General features: G+C 46.3%; 2 protein-coding genes across 2 annotated transcripts in view; one reads left to right on the top strand and one right to left on the bottom strand.

Annotated features, from left to right (window-relative positions):
* WDR90 (WD repeat domain 90) overlaps window positions 1–9,158 on the top strand; it is a 40,719-nt gene extending 31,561 nt beyond the window's left edge. Inside the window, exons 36-44 of the mRNA XM_083585465.1 lie at window positions 754–925; window positions 1,237–1,359; window positions 1,522–1,702; window positions 2,364–2,494; window positions 3,510–3,653; window positions 4,086–4,205; window positions 5,647–5,731; window positions 7,200–7,382; window positions 8,920–9,158. Coding sequence (XP_083441591.1) covers window positions 754–925; window positions 1,237–1,359; window positions 1,522–1,702; window positions 2,364–2,494; window positions 3,510–3,653; window positions 4,086–4,205; window positions 5,647–5,731; window positions 7,200–7,382; window positions 8,920–8,954 — 1,174 coding nt within the window. The 3' untranslated portion in view covers window positions 8,955–9,158. The remainder of the gene's footprint in view (window positions 1–753; window positions 926–1,236; window positions 1,360–1,521; window positions 1,703–2,363; window positions 2,495–3,509; window positions 3,654–4,085; window positions 4,206–5,646; window positions 5,732–7,199; window positions 7,383–8,919) is intronic.
* Window positions 9,159–9,304: 146 nt separating this feature from the next.
* NAGPA (N-acetylglucosamine-1-phosphodiester alpha-N-acetylglucosaminidase) lies at window positions 9,305–24,054 on the bottom strand. The gene is made up of 11 exons (XM_083585466.1): window positions 23,873–24,054; window positions 21,474–21,959; window positions 20,678–20,817; window positions 19,262–19,370; window positions 18,103–18,231; window positions 17,614–17,822; window positions 16,387–16,434; window positions 14,453–14,581; window positions 13,580–13,711; window positions 12,027–12,078; window positions 9,305–11,231 (listed from the first exon to the last, which is right to left on the bottom strand). Exons 1-11 carry the CDS (start codon window positions 23,995–23,997, stop codon window positions 11,012–11,014), a joined length of 1,779 nt encoding a protein of 592 aa, XP_083441592.1. The 5' UTR covers window positions 23,998–24,054; the 3' UTR covers window positions 9,305–11,011.
* Window positions 24,055–24,335: the final 281 nt, after the last annotated feature.

Raw genomic sequence — 24,335 nt, 5'->3', positions numbered from 1 at the left:
AGAGCCAACAGTTCCCTGATCACAGGCCAGCATCAAGAAAAGATAAGCTTGATTAATGAGCCATTTATTGATTTTGGAGAGCAGCAGCTCCTTTATATTTTTACCAGCAAGTGCTTTCACACTTTTTCTAGGCGGTTATCTTTGACAAAAGAAGAATATTTTGTGTTTGAAATGACTACTCCCAAGCAAAAGAATATTTCTTTGCTTAACTGAGGTGGCTTAATGATTCTTTCCTGATTTGTCTGCAAATGAATATTAGGGATCATGTTAATAATTTGCATTATAAAGCTCTAGTGAACAGTCACGTTGTGTGGACTGAAGAACTGAATACAGACATGGCTCTTACATGGGCCTTATTGTAAACAGAGCATCTAGGGTTGCCTTGCCTAACCTGGTGCTCTGGAATGCAATTCCCATAAGCCCCAGCCCCTCTTTCTGGCCCTTGGAATGCTCCGCCACTGTCTTTTTACCCAGAGTGTTTGCACCTGCCTGGAATGTGTCCTTGAAATCTGAGAATGCCTCTTCCATGTATGGATGGGAGAACATAGAGGAGAGTTGGAATGTGTGTAGTAACTAGCCTGCTGTACAAGGGTAAAATTCACATCATGCCTCTAGCTTTGCCCACCACTGGCATGCGGCCCTTGGGAGGATGCCTAGAAGGGAATGTGGCCCTCAGACTGAAGAAGGCTCCCCACCCCTTCTCTGAAGCCCAGGCAGAGTGTGATCTATTGTTCTGCTTTTCCCTCCCTGTAGGTCTAGCTCAGTCCTTTTGGAACAGGAAATGACCCTGGATGGAACCATTGTAAGTGCCGCCTTCGACGACTGTATGGATATGGGCATTGTTGGCACGACGGCAGGGACGTTGTGGTACGTCAGCTGGGCAGACAACACCAGTATCCGGCTGATTAGCGGGCACAAGAACCAGGTAAGAGGTTTTGTAAGCAGTTCCTTGATGGTAAAGAGACCACTCTTCTTGGAAGTTTATCAAAGCTTCGTAATCTGGTGAACCGGATCCCTGCTCCTCCACATGCAGCTGCTGGGTGACCTTGGGCTAGTCACACTTCTCTGAAGTCTCTCAGCCCCACTCACCTCTCAGAGTGTTTGTTTTTGGGGAGGAAGGGAAAGGAGAATGTTAGCCGCTTTGAGACTCCTTCAGGTAGTGATAAAGAGGGATATCAAATCCAAACTCCTCCTCTTCTTCTTCTTCTTCTTCTATCCTCTCTGTTGCCACTGCAGGTTAGCGAGGTGGCCTTCAGCCCTGGAGAGTCTCACTGTGCTACCTGTGGGGAGGATGGCAGCGTGAGAGTTTGGTCCCTTGCCAGCCTGGAGCTGGTGGTGCAGTTTCAAGTGCTCAATCAGGTAATTGCCGAGATGAAATGCAGTCTCACAACACCCTAGAATTCACTAGAGATGAGTGACTCTTTTGATGGTATAACCTCCTAGCCCAGAAGTTTCATATTTGTGGTGTTGAGCCTGAAAGAAGCAATGGGTATTCCCAATATGTTCCTTACTCCCCCCTAGAGTTCCCTCTGCCTGGCGTGGAGCCCAGTGGCCATCACTGTCAGTGGGGCAGAAAGCCAGCATATTGTGGCAGGGTACAGCGACGGCACCATCCGGGTGTTCAGCGTTTCCCGGACAGAGATGGAACTCAAGATGCACCCCCACCCTGTGGCTGTAACCGCACTTGGATACTCTGCAGACGGTAGGACCTTGTTAGATGCCAACATCAAATCTTGCCCCAAAAAGCACTGCATTATTATCAATTTGCAATGGGGTGGAAGGTTCGCAGGCTTTGAAGGACTTTCTCACAAATTTATTGACAGCTGCATGCATTATTATAGTTAGGAAGTGGAAGGGGCAAGCAGAATATAAAATGGAAGAATGGTATAAAGAGGTGTGGGATATAGCTATTAATGATAAATTAACATGTGCCATTAAGGCAAGATGGGGAATATGCAGGAGAAATGATTTTGAGGCAATATGGAGAGTGTTTGTAGAATTTGTACTGTTAAAATGGAAAGGGGTCCAACCATTGCGAGAGGTGTGAAATTTTGGGAAGTTGGATAGTTACAATGGAATGGTTTCAGTGGTGGGGTGCACATTTTTATTCTTATTTATTTATGATTATTACTTTGTAAAAATAATAAAAAGCACTGCTTAGGTGTCATTAAAAATTAATAATAACAATCAACATCTCATTTAACATACGTAAGCTTTTAAGTAAACACAGTGGGTGAATTCAAGTATCCATTAAGCAGCTCCCTTCTGACGGCTCCTAGGGCTGGAGAGTGGGGCAAGGCGGATGAAATCATCCAACCCCAGAGTCTCTTTCCCCCCTTCTTTGTGCTCCTTTCACTCTCTAGGGGAAATCATCTTGTCTGGAGGCAAAGATGGGATGATGGCTGTCAGTAGTCCACGCACAGGGATGACCATTCGTGTCCTGACTGACCACCGATCATCTCCTATCAATGTTATCCACTGCACAAGAAAGCAGGTGAGACAGAAATCTGTGTGACGTCTGAATAACCTTTCCTCACTGGCAGATCAATGGATGTTCAGCATTTGATTTTTAATTGAATCTGTGCTGTAAGCCACTTTGACCCAGTTTGCACATAACACAAAGCCAAACCACGACTTAGCGTGAATGAGCAAATGTGTGGTTTCACTGAACAAAGGTGCCAGGTACTGCACTCCTTTCTCTGTGCTGCTGTTGCTGCCATGGTTTGTCTTCCCATTACATCCAGACTCGGGCTGTTGGTTTGTCTCATTCCAGGCAATAATTCAACCACTAAGAAGACTCATGTGTAAGACTCACCAATTCAGTTCAAATCAGAAAAAGAAAATTGCAGTATGAAATGTAAAAACATTTGATGGCAAATTCCTAAACTAGTTTTCACAGCACAGCAGGCTAGTAAAGAGGTATTTATTCAGCTGGCACTGAAAAATAAACAGTGACCATGCTGTCAGAAGGAAGAGCATTCCATAAACAGGGTGCCACTGCTGAGAAGATCCTGCTGTGCATCACTGTGCAGTTTACTACATCCAGCAACAAGGCAACACAAGGGCCTCCCTTGCAGCTCTTGAATCATGGGCCAGTTGGTATCGGGAAAGACTTTCCTTCCAAGTATTTGTTCTCCAAGTAATTTGGGCCTTTATGCTTATGATTTGGAAAACCTTCAGTAGAGAAAGACAGTCTAAAAATAAGAGTATACCATTTTAACCAATCTCATACTATTTTCTAATTGTATTATTATTTCATATGTAACCAGTTCTGTGCCCCTAATGAATTCTCTTGTTCCCTCCTTACGTTTATTGCACATTATATATTCAGCAGTAGTAGGGTGGCTAGTCCTCAAGACACAAACACACTCTGGATTTATACTGAGCCCTTGTTACTCCCTTTTTTTACTTATCCGTACAATGGTATTTCATCATGCCCTGCACCAGCAGTTTCAGAGGACAGATGTGTAAAACAAGAGCCATTGTCATTTTGGTATCCTGTCCTCTAGCACTTAGAACTTGGCGTTGAAGGTGATGATCTCTGGTTGGCTGCAAGTGACGATCGACGTGTCAGTGTCTGGGTCTCTGACTGGATGAAGGACAAATGTGAGCTCATTGACTGGCTAAGCTTCCCAGCTCCTACAGGTCCCGAGGTGAGGATATCTCAGAAATTTCCTGAGGCTGGAAAATTTTACAAGGGAGAAGCAAGAGCAGATTGAGTGCCTTCTTGGCATTTGCCAAATGAATATATAGGACGAGGCTAGCTGTGTAGCTCAGGAGATCTAGAAAACCATGGTCACAAAGAATCTATATAATTTTGGCTTTAAATAAAGGGCTAGTTTCTATATCCTCATTTTTTGTGGAAAAGAGGTACGTATTCAAATGGCAGGCTTAGTTTGCACTAAATGCTTAGAAGGGTTTCTGGATTCAGCTTCCAGATTTCGAAGAGGGGAAAGTGCTTCACTCCACACCCCAGAAGAAATAATTGTTCAGATTTCATTAACTTTGTGCCTGAACTGGAGGTTGGTTAGCTCCAAATGATGCACACCTGCCTTGTCATTCATGCTTTTGCCTTTCCCCTCCAGGTACCCAACCCTCTGCCTCCCAGCCTAGCAGCATTTTGCCCTTGGGACAGGAGCATGATTGCTTATACAGGCTTTGGATTGCAGAAGGAGATCCTCTTCTACAGCCTGCAACAGAAACAGGTGCCTCATATCTTGGCTTGTCTGAGATCTTGTGTGTTCTACCAGCAGGACTGCTGGAGTTGCATCTGACCAATGAGCCTAATGTTATTGGCTCAGCCGTGGACTTGGTGGTGGGTCACCTTCTGTTGGCATGCTTCCCTTAATCTTTGTTATGGGTCTATTTTAGCTCTGTTAGCTGTTCCACTAGACAAGCAGAAACTTGACATCATATGAGAGTTGTCGCTCAGTGTTAGAGCATCTGTTTTGCATGCAGAGGGTTCCAGATTCAGTCCCCAGCATCTCCAGGTAGGGCTGAGAGAGAAGCTCAGTCTGAGATCCTGGAGAGCTGCTGCCAGTCAGTGTAGACAGTGCTGAGCTAGAAAGACCAGCAAACAACAAAATGTAGTTTCATATGTTCTTGGGCTATACAATTTCAGGCTGCAGCAGCAGGGGATGTTTGTTATATATGCAAAACTCACATACACAAGAAGTTTCTGGCTATTTGCGTGAGTCTCTAGGTGTTTGTGGTTTGGTGAGCATAGGAAGCTGCCTTATACTGAATCAGATGATTGATCCATTACTGTCTACACTGACTGGCGGTGACTTTCCAAGGTTTCAGGCAGCAGTCTCTCCCAGTCCTTCCTGGAGATACCAAGAATTGAATTACAAACCTTCCACGTGTAAAACAGATGTTCTGCCACTGAGCCATGACCCTTCTCCTTTGTGGGAGAAGCATGAAGATTTGTAGCCCCCTGCCTTTAGTCTCAAAAATGCCACATGCCCTAGCACCAGAAATGTTACAGGGAGCTTCTCCTTGTTGTGTTTAGCTCATAGAGTTTGACTGAAAAGCAAAGCAGCACCAAGGAAGTTGAGATGTAGCAGGTCACTGCAGTTCAACAGATTTGGACGTTGTATAACTCAACCCCCCCGCCCCCGGACTTGAGCAGGACTGGATGCCCAACTGCAGCAGAAATGGAACAGGACAGAGCAACCCATGGATTGCTCTGTTTTCTCAATAGACCATTCAACTTATATCTGGGGGGTTGACTCTCTCCCCACCCTTTTTCTTTTCTTTTGCATTTTCTCAAATGCCTAAGATTCTCCTGCAGAATCTTCCGTTTTGCAGAGTCAAATTGCCCAGCCTAATGGGTTCCACCCTTTGTGCCCTCTGCAAGATGCTGCAATTGTTAGTTGCACATTACTGCACATTTATATGATTTCATCTTAGAGCAGATTGCAACATTTATTGCAAGCCCACACATACAGGGGGTGCATTCCTTTGTTAATTTGGACATTTTCCTGTTCAAAAATGCCTGCAGGGAGAAGCTTCTCCTCCTATGCCTTCTTGGTGTGTATTGGGATGAAAAATAAGCAGCCTTTTCCACACTGCAAAAATAACACTTCCTCTTCATTTTGCAATAGATTCTAACACTTTGGGACTTTTCCTCTCGCTTGTGTGCAGGTCATAGAGAAGATTTCCTTGCCGTACTCTGCCACGTCGCTAAGCTTGTCTCCTGCTGCCTGCATTATAGCTGTTGGCTTCAGTGGTGGGTATTCAGAAGACCCCAGTGGGCAGGCGGGGGTAGTGTCTGAAGACCCCTGGGAAGGCAGTTCTGTGTATGGAACGAGCCAAGTAACCTTGCATAGGAACATAGGAGACAGCCTCACATGGAGTCAGGTCATTTGTCCATCTTGCTCAGTATTGCTACACTGCCTGGCAGCAGCTCTTCAGCGTTTCAGATAGAGGGTTTTCCCCTGCCCTACCTGGAGAAGCTGCCTGGGACCTCTGTGGATGCAAAGCAAATGCTCTGCCACCAGGCTCTACTTACGGTAAATATCTATGGCACTTCAGGCTGCCTCGGAAGGTGATGGAGCTCTCCTATGATGAAAGTAGTTAAGTTGAAGCTGGATGGCTGTCAAGAGTGGTGTAGTTACCGCCTGCAATGGAAATACAGCACTGAACATAGAAAGCTTCCTTATGCTGAGTTGGTTCATCTAGCTCAGTATGGTCTACACTGACTGGTAGCAGCACTCTTAAGTTTTCAGACTGGGAGTTTCTCCCTGTCCTACCTAGAGATGCCAGGGAATGAACCTGAGACTTCCTGCATGCAAGGCAGATGCTCTAGCACTGAGCATTCCCCTTTTGTGTTTCCAGTGCCCAGCAGAAGTGTTATCACCTATCAGACAGGTGGGGTACTTGTGAGAAGAGTCCTGCTGGATCAGGCCAATGACCCATCTAGTCCTGCATCCTGTTGTCACACAAGCCTACCAGGTGCCCATGGGCAGTCAACAAACAGGACCTGAGTGCAGCAGCACTCTCCCCACTTATGAGTCCTGGGTACTCAGAGGTGTCCTGCCTTAGGCAGTGGAGGTAGAACATGGTCATCATGGCTGGTAGCCACTGATAGCCTTACACTCCATGAATTTGTCTAATCCGTTTTTAAAGCCATCCAGTTGTGCATAGGGATGGACTTGCAGGAGACTTCATTGGTGCTGAGTGTTATTCTCACGCTTTTGAGCATACGTTTGTAGTCACTAAGCCTAGAAACTTGAGATCATTCTCACCTTCAGGGAGCAGAAAGTAGGGCAGTCGGCTTTGCCTAAAAGCCCACAGGGAGCCTACCGAGGAGGTCCAAGGAAGCTAGCAAAACTTTCCAACTCGGGCACTGCATTGCCTTTGCTTTTTTTCTTTCCCTCAGGTGACAAACAAAGCAATGACCAATTTCACATGGCTGCTAAAAAAACCTTCAGAGCAATGTAGACTTACTTGCATGAGTCATCTGGTCAGAAGATTCCTGGGTGCTCTTTATTCATGTCTCTGCCCTCCCCCCCAGAGGGCTGGGTACCCTGGTGATTTATTGTCTGGGGAACTCGAAAATCCTGATGCCAACCCTGGCTGAGATTCTTGGGCAGATGATTTTTACACCTGTACACACATCCCTCAAATGCAGAATGGCACTGTCCTTGATTTATAAAAGGATGTTTTCTTAGCCTGTGGCTTTGTCTGCCCTACAGAGCGCATGTTGAGGCTGATCGAGCACCCAAAGAAGGCCGAGAGAGACTACCTGGGCCACGATGATGCTGTGTGCCTCTGCCGGTTCACCCCGTCTGGGAAACGCCTCTTCACAGCTTCCTATAATGAGATCCTGGTGTGGGAGGTCCACAGCAGAGGAACGCAGAAAGCAGGTTCCATCACCAGTTGAGTCGGATGCAAACATGGTTTCTACCTCACAGCCCATCCTGATGCTGTGCAGCGGCTCCAGCCTCCTGTTTCTGAGTTCAGCAACCAGAAATGCCCAGGAGCTGCACAGCTGTCCCCATTGGACCATTCCTATTGGAACCAAGCAGGACCATTCCATGATCTCCATTTGACATTCCAGGAAGTGAAAGTGGTCAGTGGCAATTAGCCAGAGCCTGCAGGGATTGGGAGCCAAAACACCAATGCATTTCTCCTCCATTTAGGCGTACAAGTCCCTTACCTGTCAGTCACCTCCCTCTTCTTCATATTGGGATGGAGGGTGGGAAGGAGTCCCCCTTTCCTACATTTTCCTACGTTCTGGCTGTCTTATCTCCTTTTTCACCATGGTAGGACAGCTAGCTTGATCAGAGCTGCTGAAATTTGGGGCAGGCAAGCTGTAGGTTGATGCCTGGATTTTATGGGGATGTCTATTGCCCTCTTTCCTGTTGGATGCAGTGGGCATCGATGCAGGTATCTGATAACAGCCACTTCTCAAGCAAGCAGGGCATATCCTCATCCACATTTTCTGAATGGGAAGGTTCTAGGACTGGGTGACCTAAGCTGCTCAGGATCAGGCTCCAACACACCAGCATTTTCACACTTCCTTGACCCCCTTGAGGTTGAAGGATAGGCAGTGGTCACTCAGAAATAGCCCAGCCCCTTGTGAAGAGCAGCGGTGGTCATTTAGATACTCTTCCAGAATGTCACTTTTGAAATGCTGACAAAGAGATGATCTCATTCTATTTTTTTTACTATATATTAGTTGAGCTCGTTATACCCAACTATAACTTGTTATGTATTACAGTACGATTGCATCCTGCACAGGGGTAATGTTCCAGGGCTGGCGCATATACGCAAAAACACACATACTCAAACCACTCTCCCACAAGAACTTCCCAGAACCCAGTAAGCAAGTATGAGAGCTTAAAAGCTCTTTCTGGGTCAGGTAAACCTTGTGCAAAAGGAGCTTTTAAGCTCCCCCATCATGGGTGCAAGCAATCTGTCTGATTTCAACTGGCTGGTTTTCAACTGCGTAAGGTTCAAATCACGCAAGTTAAATGTGTATAAGATGCAATTTTGCTGTACATGTGGATTAGGATGAGTTTCTTGATTATTAGCGTTAAGAATGTGTACACATTGAACATTACTCCCTCTCCCCTCAAAAAGAGAGACCGAAATGGGTTCATTATTCCTCGCTCATCTGTCCCAATACTAAATTTTGATTTTATGGTTCTCTTTACTAAGTTTTCTGTTGCCTGTATGAGAACCAGAAGGGATTACACACACACACACACACACTGCAGCAGTTTGCTGTATAAAATCACACACAAAAATCAGCCATGACCATGATAAGGATAAACACTGAATGTAAACTTTGTGAGCAGAAATTTGCCTTTCTTTTTTCAGAAAGAAAAATATTTTTAAGGAGTATTATCAGGGATGTTCTAGAGTGTGTTTTTTTTAATTCAGATTTTGCAAATGTTTGTGTTTTTTTAGAATGCACAGATGATTGGGCAATAGTTTGCTTCTGAGGTGCAAAGCTGATAGAAATGGAATTGCTCATAAACCAGGCAGTGAAACAATTAATATTTCCATTACTGTATCTCAAATGTGGCCTTAACACATAACTACATTGCTAGAGTTTTTGTTTGTAATTTATAGTAAGATGGAAGTTTTTAGTAAGATGTGTTTTTAATTTTTGATCTAAAATAAAGTAGTATTTTTGTGCATTTGAACCTTTGTAGAGTTCCAATTTTGTATGTAGGCTTTAAGGTATCTGGGGACCATGTAAAAATGGACAAGACTCTTGTCACTATGCATCTGGAAACAATGTCAAGTCTTGGCACCCTCTTACAGGTAGGCAAAAGACAAGATTCAGAACTCAAGAGGAAAAAATGTCACTTTATTGTGTAAAAAGTATCTAGTCCTGATTGTATAAAAAGTATATCCCTGCACCAAACATGGATGGTTGCTGCAATTGTTCTTCAACTTTTGAAGCTAGCAAAACACACAATTTAAAATATGGCACAACATTTCACATGGGCTGCCAAAGACCCCTGGCATTATGAAGGAAGAGGCAAAGTGCAACAGAAAGAAAAAGTGGTTTATGTATTCAGGCCGAGACAGGCTTAATTTCTGCTTTAAAATAAATTATCGGAAGGCAACCCCACCCGCAGCTACATCTTACAAAATATATTACTAAAAAACTTGTCATAAGATCGTACGCTATAAGCCTAACTTAGGCCATCATACTTAAGGCGTTAAGAGTCAAGCACTCTGATAACCAGAGTTGGAAGTAAAATTCCTCACAGTGAAGCCCTTTTCATTATTAATTCTTTTAGCACTTTCTCAACATGTGATGCTGAACCAGGCTCTGGTACGTCTCCCCCCAGCATGGCACAGACTGGAGCAATACAAGAACAAGTAATGAGCGCTGTGAACCAGCACACTGCTCATTTGCATCAAGCCAGTTAATTTGTAACTAGGGTTTAACATTATTTTTGAAGCAGCCCATTAGTCTTCCCAGCGAAAGCTGCAACCACCACTTAAAGAAATTAGTAAGGATGTACCCAGAATTTTCTCCTGCCCCTTGACACCCCTGGATCCGGCCCAAGCCTGGATCCCAAACCAATTGGGAGTGGGGCAGAGGCATACAGGCTTGGGCCGGATCTGGGCTGTCAAGGGGGCATGGGAAAGATAGGAAGGCAGCAGCCTCTGCCAAACAGCACAGGGCTGTTTGCAAGAAGGCTTTTAAACAGCCCCACTCTGCACTTTGGCTACATCCACCTGTTATCAGCAAGGAAAAACTGGTAGTTATGCATGAGCCATTTTGGCTCATGACACATCACAGGTGGGGAACCTCCAGCCCTTTTGCTGTTGCTGGGCTACAACTTGCCTCATCTGTGACCATCAGCCATGGTGGCTGAGAGAGATGGGAGCTGGAGTCCATACTGTAATGTGGTGGTTGTTTTTATGCGCAGGGGATTCTATTTGGAGTCCTTTACTGGAGCAGCAGAGAGGTCAAGGCCAGCTCCAGCAACTTCTAGACTTCTTTCCCCAACCTAAAACATCTGGAAGGGCAGTGGCTCATTCTGGAAAGGATGGGTCTGAGGTGGAGAACCTCAGGCCTGGAGGCCAAATCTATCCTTCTCTTATCTGTCCGTCAGGACCCTCCTCACGGCGCAACCCCTCTTCCCAAGCCCCACACTTCCCCAGGTGTTTCTTTTGACAGCTGAAATGTCTCCTTTAACTCTGATATTCCCTCTTGCTTAGCGCAATGGAGGATACAGAGGTGTGTTTGTGGAAACTAGCCTACAGTACACAAAAAGGTAAAACTTGGGTTAACTGCTCTGCCCTCTTTCGCCTTAGGCCCTGCTCGCTGCTGGGGGTTTCCAGATGGGAATATGGGGCCTTGGACTGGGAAAAGGTCCGTTGCCCCTAGGCGAGGCCAATGAGAGGAGCAGTAGTCAAGTTCTACGTGGAAGTCACTAGTTCCTTCTGGAAGGTTCCGCTACAGTGTGTCATCACACAAGAGTGATGGATGGGGCCTCCTGCTGGTTCTCACATCAAAGGATCACAGGCGTCTGTGTTAGGTCTCTGTGTCTTCTGTGTAGTCTTCATTCTCTCCTCCTGCAAGTGGAAAACTGTTTGATTTCCCTAATAGTTCATAGTGGGAACTGTTGGGACGCCTGGAGAAGTAATCGTTATAGTTCTGCCGGCCTGTGGAGCTGCTGCAGCAAAAGTGCTTTATGTTGAACCCGGCGCTAACCAGAAGCAGCACAGATAAGACTCCTAGAAACCATTCCTTACTGTAAAAAAAACAAAATAAAAATACTATTAATAATGTTAACCGATGAAAATAATAATCAGCATGTTTACAGTGCCTTAACACAGCAGCTTGCGAACTGACAATAGAAGTCAAGAGATTCCCATTTCATCCTTGTAATCACTTTGCTAGAATAGACTTGTCCCAGCAGACGAGGCTAGAACTAATGGCCTTTGGCTGCAGGAGGGGAGACTGTGCTTGAACATTAGAAGAAGCTTCTTGATGGCAAGGCCAGATGGGACCGATTCCCTAGAGAGGTGGTGAGCATCTCCCATGATGCAGATTCTTCAAAGCGGAGGCACACACTGCATAGTCAAAACTATGGAATTTGCTCCCGTGGGAGGCAACGATGGCCAACAACTTGGATAGCTTTCAAAGAGAATGGGACAAATTCATGGAGGAAAAGGCTAACAAAGGCTACCAGCTGCCGTGGCTATGCTCCACCTCCAGAGTAATGTTACTGAATACTACTTTCTGGGATTTGCAGGTGCAGAGTGCTTGCAGCCTTCCTGTAGGCATCAGGTTGGCCACCGTGAGACCAGGATGCTGGTCTAGATAGGCCACTGGCCTGATCCAGCAGGCCTCTTCTTGTGTCCTGATAAGGATGGACAGCCGTCTATTGGGGGTGATCTATACTGCCTGCACTGGGCAAGGGGCTGGACCAGCAGAGGTGGAGTGGGCCTTGTAGACTAGGACTCTGCGACCAGCTCTATTACAGGAGGCTAGAAAATATTACAACACACAACCACACTACAAAAACACAAAGCACACAACTTACATTGTAAACGCAAGGAGCACACCTTCCTCATCAGCCTTCAGCAAGCACTGCCCTGTGAGAGAGAGATGCATTTAGATGCTTAATTGCCAAGCACAAGGGACAAGGCAAATCTCCAATGCAGCAAATAGACTGAAACAGATCCATGAAGGCTTAATTGTGGCGTCAGATCAAGAGCCTAGATTTCTCTTGCTGTCCTGAAAGGGATGGGCAGGACAGTTTGCTCAAGACGAACGCAGGTGACAACTGTGTAGGGGTGGGATGGCGACAAAAAAGAGACGACGCCCCTAGTGCTCTAACTTGTTTCAAGGAATTCCTTCTCAAAGAATCCATACATTCCATCAGACTCGATCCATTTGTAATCTGCTCAACTTCAGCAAGCATTCAAAGATCAAGACATAGTAACTTTGGTTACAATGCAACTGGAGCTTAAGCACCCTTGAAATTGACGAGATTTCCAATGGGACTCAAGCAGGTCTTAACTTCACCTGGCTCAAAGCCTCAGTTTACAGTGTTTACACTCCTTGGGAAAGAGGCACCCCTGAAACACACCAGGAATAAAGTCCGCTTCCCACCCCACTTTTCTATACAGTGGCATCATCCCATTTCCCCTTTCTTACAGCTTTTTGATCCGTCGTCTTCCCTTGTACGTTGCACCACTAGAAAGCTACCCCAAAATCCACAGGCACTCTGAAATGTAGACCAAGAAGAGGGTAGCTGGGATATATGAAGCCATCAAATCTCTTGGGCCTATTCAGCACGGTACCGCTGTTCTGACTGGCAGCAGCCCTCCGGGGTGTGAGGGAGAGAAAGAGCTGTCCCAGGTATAACACCACAGAGAAGAACCATATGGCTGAGGCAGAGCAACAGCCTCACATGCAAAAGCTTCCAGGTTCAACCTCCAGCATCTCCAGGTAGGGCTAAGACAGGTAAAGGCAACCTCGGCCCTCCAGGTGTTTTGGGACTACAACTCCCATGATCCCTAGCTAACTGGACCAGTGGTCAGGGATGATGGGAATTGTAGTCTCAAAACATCTGGAGGGCCGAGGTTGCCTATGCCTGGGCTAAGATGTAAGAAAAGCACTGAGGCCTAATTTGATCAATAGAATACCTGGCCTCTAGTGAGTTGGGCTTTTATGCTGTACTTTAGAATTGGCCCCTCTCTTCAGGTTGTCTGTTTAAAAAAGGCTACCTGTCACTTGCCTCAATATGTTTTGTTTCTCTCAGTCAGCATGTTACACTTTTCTACTATTAAAGCTTTGCTTCATATATATATGTATGAGTGAGGAGATATTTCCCTGGCAGGAGGGCTGATTTTTAGTCAGCCCCCTCCACAACATGAGAGAGATCCCTGCCCAAAGCCCTGGAGAGCAGCTGGCAGTCAGGGAAGACAATACTGAGATTGGTGGGCCAATGAGCCAGAGTCAAAATAAGGCCTCTTCCTATCTTTCCAGGACCCTTTTAAACAGGAAGCAAAAAGGCCAAGGGCCAAACCTTCCGAAAGAAAAGCTCAGGCTGTGTCTCCTCCTGAGTCACAAGGCCCCTGAGCCACCTACCTCTGTCTACATCGTCAGGCAGGGGGCATTCAGCAGAAACATTGCAACTGCCCGTCTTCCGATCACAAGGACGCTGGTTTGGGCAGAGACAGGCATCCTGGCAGTTTGGCCCGTACCGTCCGCTGGGACAGGCTGAGAAAACAATCACAGAGAAGACAAGTTGGGGGTTACACAACAGCAAGCAGGCCAAGGAAACACATTGGCAGAATCAGGCCTGGCTCTCTGTCTTATAGCAGGGTTTTCAGGCACAGATGAGCAGCTGATTGCCAAGGCTTACAAAGCCCTTCTCTGCCTTTGCCCAGAACAAGCTGTTCTTACAGAGGCTAACCAGATACCTGTGGGGAAACCAGAAAGCAGGACGTGTGTGCAAGAGCGCTCTCTTCTCCTGTGGTTTCTGGCACCTGGTATTCAGAAGCATGAATACCCCGACTGTGGAAGCAGAACCAAGCCATTGTGGCTAAGAACCATGAATTTCTCCAATTCATTCATGTTGGTGGTCCTCACTGCCTCCAGTGGCAGTGAGTTCCACAGTTTAACTGTGCACTGTGTGTAGAATCTGTGATGCAAACAAAGAAGATGTGGAAAGGTTGGACATTCTTCACCCACTAGCTGGCTCCACTGAGCCTCTCCTGTCAGCTAACTCGCCCATTTCTTCGCTGCTTACACCCCGTCTTCCGGCTGTCCCAATTTCTTTGGAGCCCAAAGCATGCCTCCCCACATTAAGGAATTATAAAGACTGGGAGGGGAGCAGTGACAGTCACAAGTACCAGGTGCAGACAGTGCGGTTTTAACCAGCAAGCTTTAACTCGGCAAGAAGGGAGTAGAGCAAATACGTTATCACCACAGCCAAGTTAAAATAAGCAGATCTCTCACCTTCTTCACAATGCATGCCTTGGTAGCCAGCTGAGCAATTGCAAGTTCCGTGGACAGGGTCACAGGCACCACCATTGAGGCAGAGGCACTTCTGAAGGCAGCCGTCGCCGTAGGAACCAGGAGCACAGGCTATGGCAGAAGAGACAGAGGGAGGGAGGAGACCACACGCAAAACACCATGAGAACTTTGGGTGGCAAGGAATATATATTTACTGTTTATTTGCTTTGCAAAAATTATATACAGCACTTTATTCTACAAAAAGAAAACAACCTAAAATCCTTTACAAAAAAAGAATAAAGCAATAAAATTATCAGTTAAAAACCAATTTAAAATCTTCAGAAATAAGCTAAAAGCCTAATGAAAACACATGCCAGCATTCCACAGGTGTGGGTAGGCTTGTCTAAACAAAAATGTTTTTAGTAGGCGCCAGAAAGGTGCCTTCGCTGTAAGTACTCTGCCTGATGTCAATAGTGCGAGCCAAAGCGAAGGTTCTGCCATGCTACAACGCTGATTTCTTACAAATGCTGAACAAATATTATGTGACACTTTTAACGGGGCCAGTTCAGAGCAGTCAAGTGGGCTTATGTAGGGCAAAGCCCAGGTAAACTGCTCCCAAGCTGTTAAGGGCTTTATATACTAACAGTAATAAACTAATTGAACTTGGCCTGGTAGGAAGCCAGTGCAGATCTTTGAGCAGAGGTGCTATATGCTGGTGCTTTGAACACTCTAATTTTTTCAGTCAGTCCCATGGGCAGCTGTGCAGCAGCATTCTGCATTGCCTGCAGCTTCCAGGTCAAGAGCAAGGGAAGCCCCAATATAACTGCATTATACCAAAGTAGACTATTTCTTCAATTGGCTCAGTACTGCCTGCACTGATTGGCAGCAGCTTCCATGCTTTCAGAATGGCCGACTTGCCCAGCCTTCCCCACAGATGTATTTATATACCGACAATTGATACAATGCAAGGATTGAAGCTGGGACCCTTCTGCATTCCAAGCACATGTTCTACCAGTGAGCACATGTTCTACCCCTCCCTTGTAAAGCAGGGATAGCCAACGTGGCAGCCTCCAAATGTTGCTAGACTACAGTTCCCATCATGCATGACCACAAGCCGCACTTGCTGGGGCTGATAGGCTCGGGAGTCCAACAACAAGAACAGCCATAGAACACTTGCAGGCTTTCCCTGCTACGAAGGGTCACACACACAGTTATTCCAACCTTGCATTTAAGCACTAGCCTGGTAACACAGATGGTAAGGACCTTGCATGGACATGAGTAAGCTGGATAAGAGGGGAGCTGTGGATCTCTCCATCTCCCACATCTGTCCCAGGACAGAAAATGCAGCCCATGTCGTTTCTGCAGTTTGCATAAGCTCCTCCTTCTTTTGGAATAAATCACAATAATAATAAAAAAAACTCAGCATTTGGTGGCCACAATGCAGGCCACCAAAAGTGCCTCCCCCCAACACATCTGTAGCAAAGTCAAGATAGAAAAGTCAATCACGTTGTAAGGTGCCCTGGAAATATATATTTACCGTAGTTAATTTCTATCCTGACCAAAGAATGCTTGGAGCAAGGAACACAAAGTAAAGCAATAAAAGAAGAACAAGGCAATAAAATCAATAAAACTGGAGAAAAACAGCTACTGCCAGTTCAATCAACTGCAGCGTATTTTCAAGGACTGTAACAATTCAGCTTATTATTTGGCCAAAGGGAGAAAAGTTTGTTTTGTTTTGTTTGAGTTTATACTCTGCCCCACGATGGCTGGGGCCAATGGAACTTGCGGTCCAAGGCCACTGGAGGGCACTAGGTTGGCAAATGCTGCCCTAACTTTTGCAATTGGTTTCCCAAGTTACAAACTGATGCAATAAATAAATATTCACAAACACACACAACTCTCCAAAGGAAGGATTGTTAGGGAGGAAATCCAGCTACCTTCACTGCAGTTGGGGCTCTGCCAGCCAGCATCACAAAGACATCCCTCTGCAATAAAGGGGGAAAGAAGAAATGGATGTGATTTTGGAGCAGTGAGATCATGGGCACAGAGAGGTAAGTTGTGGCACAACCGGGAATAGAGACACCAGTGCCGGCAAAGGACAGAACGTGGGATTTTCAGATAAGCCATGGCCAAGGTGAAACGGAAGACATTTGGGGAATATTATTATTAAATAAGTCACCTTATTTTTCATGGACAACTCAAAGCAACTGAAAATATTTGAAGAAAGTAACAAACACGTAAATACATTAAAACAGCATTAACAAGTCTAAAAGACAGTTCTATTTAAAAACAAGCAAACCCATCAACAAAAAAAGGAAACAGATAGTTAAAAGCCAAAGGCCACTTTAGGGGGCGAAGGGGAGCCTGGGGAGCAAACACAGCTCTCTCCTCCAAGATGGGGGATTCAGGAGGAGTAGGTGGGAAACTGCCACCACTGATCCTATGTTGGATACCAAGAAGTTGCTTCACTCTGCCCAATGGTAGAGCCAACATCCTAACAAATCAGAACAGGTTAGTCCGAGGCTGCCTTTAACCAAAAGAAAAAAAAGGAGTGAAAAAGCATCCACTGCTATATATCCAAGGATTTTTAAAAACCCCATTTTGCCCAGAAGCAGTCTCGGCAGGAGTCCTACTTGTTAATAGCAATGCGCTTTCTAGAACCCTAATTCTATAGCCAGCCTCCAAATCAAGGGTGCTGTAGGGACACGGGTGGCGCTGTGGGTTAAACCACAGAGCCTAGGACTTGCCGATCAGAAGGTTGGCGGTTCGAATCCCAGTGACGGGGTGAGCTCCCGTTCCTCGGTCCCTGCTCCTGCCAACCTAGCAGTTCGAAAGCATGTCAAAGTGCAAGTAGATCAATAGGTAGCGCTCCAGCGGGAAGGTAAACGGCGTTTCCGTGCGCTGCTCTGCTTCACCAGAAGCGGCTTAGTCCTGCTGGCCACATGCTGTACGCCGGCTCCCTCAGCCAATAAAGCGAGATGAGCGCCGTAACCCCAGAGTCGGTCACAACTGGACCTAATGGTCCTTTACCATTTTACCTTTTACTTGCTACTTGTGATGTGCTTTCAAGAGCCCCATCTCTATAGGCAGCCCTGACTTGGAGGCCAGGCACCTGTTCTACCTGACCCACATGCTCACACCTCTCCCAGCCTACGTGGCCTTGCCTTCTGTACAGATTCCATGCAGGGTGCAGTTGGAAGGGCCGCAGTCCAAGACATTGCATGCTGGTCCTCTCCAGAGAGCTCCGTCGCACTGGCACTCCCCAAGGATGCAGTGTCCATGCCCACTGCAGTCCGGAGGCTGGCAGGCAGGTTCATGGACACACAGGATAGTCGAAACCTGCCTGGGGCAGCGCCACATGGGGTAAGGTTCGCTGGGGAGAAAGAAATACTGATTGTACCAAAAGAAAAACAACAACAGCCAGGCTAAGCCCTAGTACGCATCCTGGGCCTTCTTTAATGCTGGCAGAAACAGCGAGGTTTCTCAGCTGTAGTAACTTCTTTTGACACTGATGCAGACCCACAGAAAACTGTCTCACCCCCAAACATAGCCTGACCACTTCAGGACCAGAAGTGTGACAGCAGGGGGCTCTTTCTGCATTGTCCACGAGTACTGGGTAGAGTTCCCCTTTAGCAAACAGCAACAGCACCTACCAGTGATCTGAAGGGTAACTAGCAAGCGTTCCATTCAAGACCAGGGTTGCAGACCCTCCGCCATCCATGTTGATGGCATTGACGACGCCTTGCTGCTTCAGGAAATCAGCCATATCCCAAAGGCTGAGGCTGTGCAAACGATAAAGGGGATAGCTGTGAGAAGATGCCTTGCATAGGCGGAAGAAGAGTAAGGGCCGGCCCTATCCTTAGGCGGAGGAATGAGGCAAATGCTGGAGAGAAGGGAGCGAAAGTTAAGTGTTAGGACTGGATGAGCCATGTGGCATGCTCTGTTCCTGCCCACGCTAGCCTGTGGTCCTTGTGTGTAGTGGAATGTTCTGGCACATTAACAGTGTCAACGCAAGATTAAACTGTTTGTTTGCTAGGCTTTTGTACATGACTTCACCATCTGCCTCAGGCAGTGAGAAGTCTTAGGGCAGCCCTGAAAAGAGAACCAGCGATTACTGTAGCACAGACAAGATAACAGCTTGAGGGTTGGGTTGGTGGGGATGACCATATATTTTCATGTGAGAGAGAATTCACGTACCACAACCTTCCAAACCTGGCTCTGCTTTCTTTAAGAAGAGAGTCAATTCAGGTCATTAAAAAAAGAAGGCTCTTTCATATAGGCCTGGTTAACCAAACCGTGGTTTAATTTAATCATCTGAACCTGCCCCAGTGCCTTAGCCTGTAAGCCATGATTTACTTCACTTAGCATAAACTAAGGTTTGCGAACTAACCTCTTAGCGTTATGGGCGAACCAGGATACATTAAAGAATCATACTTGTCTGGTGCTAGGCAGGCCTGGTTCACACATGACACTAAGTCCTCCACAATTGTTTAAGCCTTAGTTTGCTAAACAAACCAGAACCAAGTGTCCCTACACCATGGTTTATTGAACCACGGCTTCGTGTTATGCCCAAATCTCATCACTCTTTGTTGAGTCATAGGATGGAAAGTCCTCAGACACCTACATGTTAAATGCTAGCACCTACAGTTGGATTCCTTATTTAACTTTTCTCCTGAATTGTTACTTAAATAAAAAAGGAAAACTGACCCACAACACATCAAGGAGACAAAGAGACCCTCCAAACAGAGCTCAGTCTGAGGCATGGATCACCTGCCCCACTAGGAGGAATGACTTAAAAAACTACAGACTTACCCCCTTGTATGTGTCTGCCCATCAAAGTGTGCCAACACCAGCTGTCCTTGCCTGTCATGCCCCACGGCTGTCCTGGCAGACACAGTATTGATGAACTTGTCAAACGTACCTACCACAAAGGGGTGGGGAGAAAGAGAGACAAAGTACAAACAGCTGAGAAACATAATCACTCTGCTACAATAATTGTGTGTTTTTTAAATAAAAAAAATCACAGGGCAAAACTTCTCCTTACAGCAGAATGGTGTAAGCATGTTTTGTTTTCTTAAATACTGTCTGCTTGAAGCTGGGTACCATCACAGTTCTGGTCTTTTATTTCACCATATATAAACATATGTATTTAATTTTCATGAGCATACAGACAAGAAACATAAATGTAATGAATCATTTGAAGAGAGAATACAAGAATTCAGTTTCACTGAAGCGTGGGCATGGTGATTATAATGAAAGAACATAACCCCCCCCCCCCCCCAGATATCTGGTTCTGGGAAGGAAATAAAAATTAATACGATTAGCTGCAGTCCATTAACCACAAGTCACTGGTGTGTTTGAGGAGGTGCAAAATGGTTTTCTTTGTTGCATACAAATTTGTTATGTACTGAGTTGAATAGAATCCAAACTGCAGCAGTCTGATTGGTCCTAGAACAATAGGATCCAAATTGCAGCAGTCTGATTGGTCCTAGAACAATAGGATTCAGAATGCAGCAGTCTGATTGGTCCTAGAACAATGCAGCAGTATGATTGGTTGGCAGGAACCACCCAATCATGCTCCAGATATAAGTGAATCCACAACCTGATTGGCTTACAGTAGAATTCCAGAATTGGCCAATCATGTGCAGCCCATTGTGTAAATAATTTATATAAAGCAGATACTTTGAGGGGACTTTCATTCATTCATCCTCACCACTATGAGCTGAATAAAGAGCATGAAATCACTTTGCGACTCTGAGTATATTTCAAAATTCAATTGAACAGTACCACAAATCACCACTTGTCTTTTTGATTACCTTTTCCTAATGCTTACATCTTACATCTTAATTTTTCCATTAGGGCCATGGACAGCCTTGGCCTTGAGCCTGCTGAGCCTGGGGTGGTCTAGAGCTTGCTAGGTCATGTCATGCCAGGACCTTCATGGAACATGTTCTCCCCACACCCAAGCCTTACTCACCAAAGGAACCAAGTGAATCCCATAGCTCTTCACCCACCCAACAGCGCAGAAAGCATGGGGGGGCACAGAAAGGCAGTGGACTGAAGGAAAAGATGCAAGACACATCAGTTCCTCTCCATTCTTGGGAGGCTACCAAGCCTTGTGAGGGCTTCCCATTATGGACAGATCAATACACACCCCCTGTTATCTCTCCTTCTGACCATCCAGTGCATCAGGCAGATAAAAGGAACAGGCCCCTTCCCCACATTTACCTGTTTCCTGCGTCTCGTCACATTCCACTGCCCGACTCTGATTCACGTAAACCTCCCCATCTCGCAAGAGCCAACCCACCCCGCTCACAAGCTGCACAAAGGGGTTGTCTTTAGCCAACACGTCCTCCTCAGAGAGGTAGCTGGAAAAGACAACAGAGGAGCCATGTTATAAGGAGGGAGAGACATTTGAAAATATTTAAAGGACAATTCCTCTCTGGGAATTGTAGCTCTGTGATGGGAATAGGGACCCGCTCTCAGCACCTTTAATAAACCACACTTCCCAGGATCCTCTGGTGAAAGCCATGACTGTGGTATGTTACAGCTTTAATGGCCAGTGGATCAGGCTATCTCAGGAGGTGGTAGAGGAGGTGGTATGAGGCAGAAGCTGAATGGCTCTCCATCAGGGATGCTGCAGTACACTCTGCACTGCAAACACAGCCCTGAAGAGCAGGTTGAGCCAAGTGTGACCACCAATGTCCCTTCCAAGTTCACAGTTCACCATGACCTGAGGGATAGCTCAGGTGGAAGAGTATGAGACTTGTAATCTCAGGGTTGTGGGTTTGAGACCCACGTTGGGTGAAAGTTTCCTGCGTTGCAAGGGGGTTGAACTGCATGAAAACGTAGTCCCTTCCAAACTCCAAGTCTGTGATCATGGTTTCTAGGATTTCAGAAATCCTGAAATCACTGCCAGCCAGTGTTGACCATGCTAAGCTAGATGACCCAGTGGCCTGACAGGTACTATGTGATTTCCAGCTCCCCACACCTGGTTTAAAAGGAAGAGTTGCTGATCCCTTACCCAAAGACTAGAGTGCCATCCTTCCGGATGCCAAAATGAGCATTCTGAATCCCTCCGGAGGACTGGATGAGATGCCCGTTGCTCACAACATTCCCAAGGCACTCTCCGGTTTTTGTGTTGAAGTACCCCCCGTTCTGGGCCACAAGGCACTTGCCATGCCTGGCAGTCTCTTCCACCGTTGCTCGGTTGCGTTTACGGCAGCCCCCTGGCCCACCAGGCTCCAACACAGAGAACGTCCTCAGGGGGTCCCTCACTGTAGTGAGATGGCCGTAGACATGTCGACTATTCTGACCCTTTGGAGGGATGTCAGAGATGAAGATGCTTGTGGCGGTCAGTGGAGAGACAGTGCTGTTATTGCTAGGCCAGGACTCATGTGTTGTGTTGCCGTGTCGGAGAGCTTGACAGTCCCGAACGTACCGATGGTGATGCCGCGGACCGTGTCGATGTGGAGGATACGGCAGTAATAGGTCATCCTTCAATGAATTCCTGAAATTTTGCAAGTTTCCAATGTGAATCATACAGGTTCAGACTCACTAGCTTGCCCTGTCAAATTGTTTGCACCACCTTGCTTCCTTACAGCATATGTCAGATACAAGGTTGACCCCAAAATGTTATTTGGAGCAAATTTCTAATAAATCTGTACAAAGCTGGGCCAAGAGATGCAAAGCCCATTTAATTAAATGTGGACTGATAGCTGGTATCCTCAGTGTTATGACCCCTTTAACTGAAAAGCATTGCATTACAAATAAAGTTGTGGAGTGGGACCTCCTGCTAGCTAGATATCACCTCCAAACTATGCAAGCCTCATAATGTTATTATTCTGTGAAATCTTAAATTCTAGATTACTTTTTTGAATTATCATAGGATGCACTGAGGAAGACATTTAGAACTTGGGAGTATATTTGGGTGGAAGAAATGCCATCTGTTACAAGACTTGTATCCATTAGGAAACACCACCTCTCCACCTACGTGGAGTGAAGATCTTTCTGAGACAACGCCTCTATTTCTCCACAGGCAGCTCTAATGAGCCATTAATAGCCGTTCCATTAATGCTCAGGTAATAAACACATTAAGGGACATGGGTGGCACTGTGGGGTAAACCACAGAGCCTAGGACTTGCCGATCAGAAGGTCGGCGGTTTGAATCCTCGCGACGGGGTGAGCTCCCGTTGCTTGGTCCCTGCTCCTGCCAACCTAGCAGTTCGAAAGCATGTCAAAGTGCAAGTAGATAAATAGGCGGGAAGGTAAACGGCGTTTCCATGCACTGCTCTGGTTCGCCAGAAGCAGCTTAGTCATGCTGGCCACATGACCCGGAAGCTGTACGCCGGCTCCCTCAGCCAATAAAGTGAGATGAGCGCCGCAACCCCAGAGTCGGTCACGACTGGACATAATGGTCAGGGGTCCCTTTACCTTTAATAAACACACTAAGTTTGCTCTTTTCCCATGCCTGTCATTTTACATTGAGCTAAATAGGCCAGGGGAGGGGGCTGACCAAAGAAGAAACTCTGACTCAAGGGACTGCAAACAACTGCCACTAAGCAGGGCAGAAATCAAAAGGGTGACAGGCAAGGTCAGGCTTGTGCTTGGATGAGGAACCACACTTCGAGGGCTGAACATCTGTAAGTAGGCAGTTCTGCGCTAAACTAGATCCTAAGGAAACCCACATTGCGTAAGAAGATGGAGGAACACTCAGTGGTTTTAAGAAAACTACTGCCCCCACTCCAGTGCCTTTTAATGCAGCCTGAGAGCCAGAAATTAAGGTGCCCTGAGTTTTCTCCACCACTGGAAAAACTTCACTCAATCTCTGTGTTAAAGCAACTGGAACAGGGGAAATGAAAAGCAACCATCCTAATAGGTCTCACTCCCCCAGTTCCACCTGACAAAACTACCACCAGGTTCTAGAACAGAACTAATTTAGTTACAAAGAAGAATGTTTGAGAAAACTGGAGAGCTTCCTGCACACAGCCGCCAGATCCACAAATGTGATAAGATGGGGAAGTACTGACGTGGCAGGATAAGGCTTTACTGTTGGGGGTGGGGTGGGAATGAAAGCATTTTTTTAAAATTAAAAGAGTTCTCTGCAAGGACTTGTATGCGTATGCATATAGACTCTCTAGCCTTAAACAACAAACACTCTGGGAATACGGCGCTATTCCAAAATCCTCTCCTTGTTCTACTACCTTTATATTTGCAAGCAGTGTTACTCGTTCAACGGGACATCAGCCCAGGTATTGTCAATTTGATCTCTTCGGCCCTCTTATCACCTGAGTTTCCTTCACGTACAAGCACAGCTAAAGATTAGCTAAATGCGGCGCGGGTGGGAAGAGCCGGAAACTCTCGCCCCCGCGCCCACAGGATGCTTAGAGGTGGAAAGGCTTCTCCTCTGGTTTGAGCACTTACCAAGCTACGGCGTGACCCTGAACTCCCAGAAAGCAGCGGAGCAGCACCATAGAAAAAACGACCAAAGCAGTCGGTCGCTGCCCCTCGCCTACTCTATGCACTAGGCGCTCTATGGAGGCCGCCATATTGAGCCTGTCGCACGGTCACATGACAAGCCATCACGTGAAAAGTATTTCAAAAGCGGCAAAGTCAGGAGCGGAAAAAGGAAGCGTGGTTTCACTGCTCCTTCTGGTGGCAAACTAGCGGAGTCACAGAATTTGCTCGCCTGAGATTAGGAGCAGCAAGTGTCTTCTTGTTTTCGTTGTGGTTGTTTATTGTTGTGTCCTTAAGGCGGGCACTTACGCTGGAACAGGATGTGTATTTGCATAAAATTTGCATACGCTAATTTGACGCAAATACTATGCTAATTTGATGCGAATTTAGAAATAACTACTGTAATTTAAACAGACATACCAAATCTCAT

This window comes from Podarcis filfolensis, assembly GCF_964270895.1.
Source record: "Podarcis filfolensis genome assembly, chromosome: 14".
Classification (NCBI taxonomy): domain Eukaryota; kingdom Metazoa; phylum Chordata; class Lepidosauria; order Squamata; family Lacertidae; genus Podarcis; species Podarcis filfolensis.
The sequence above is the reverse complement of the archived record's forward strand: the minus strand, read 5'-3'. Positions and strand labels throughout refer to the sequence as shown.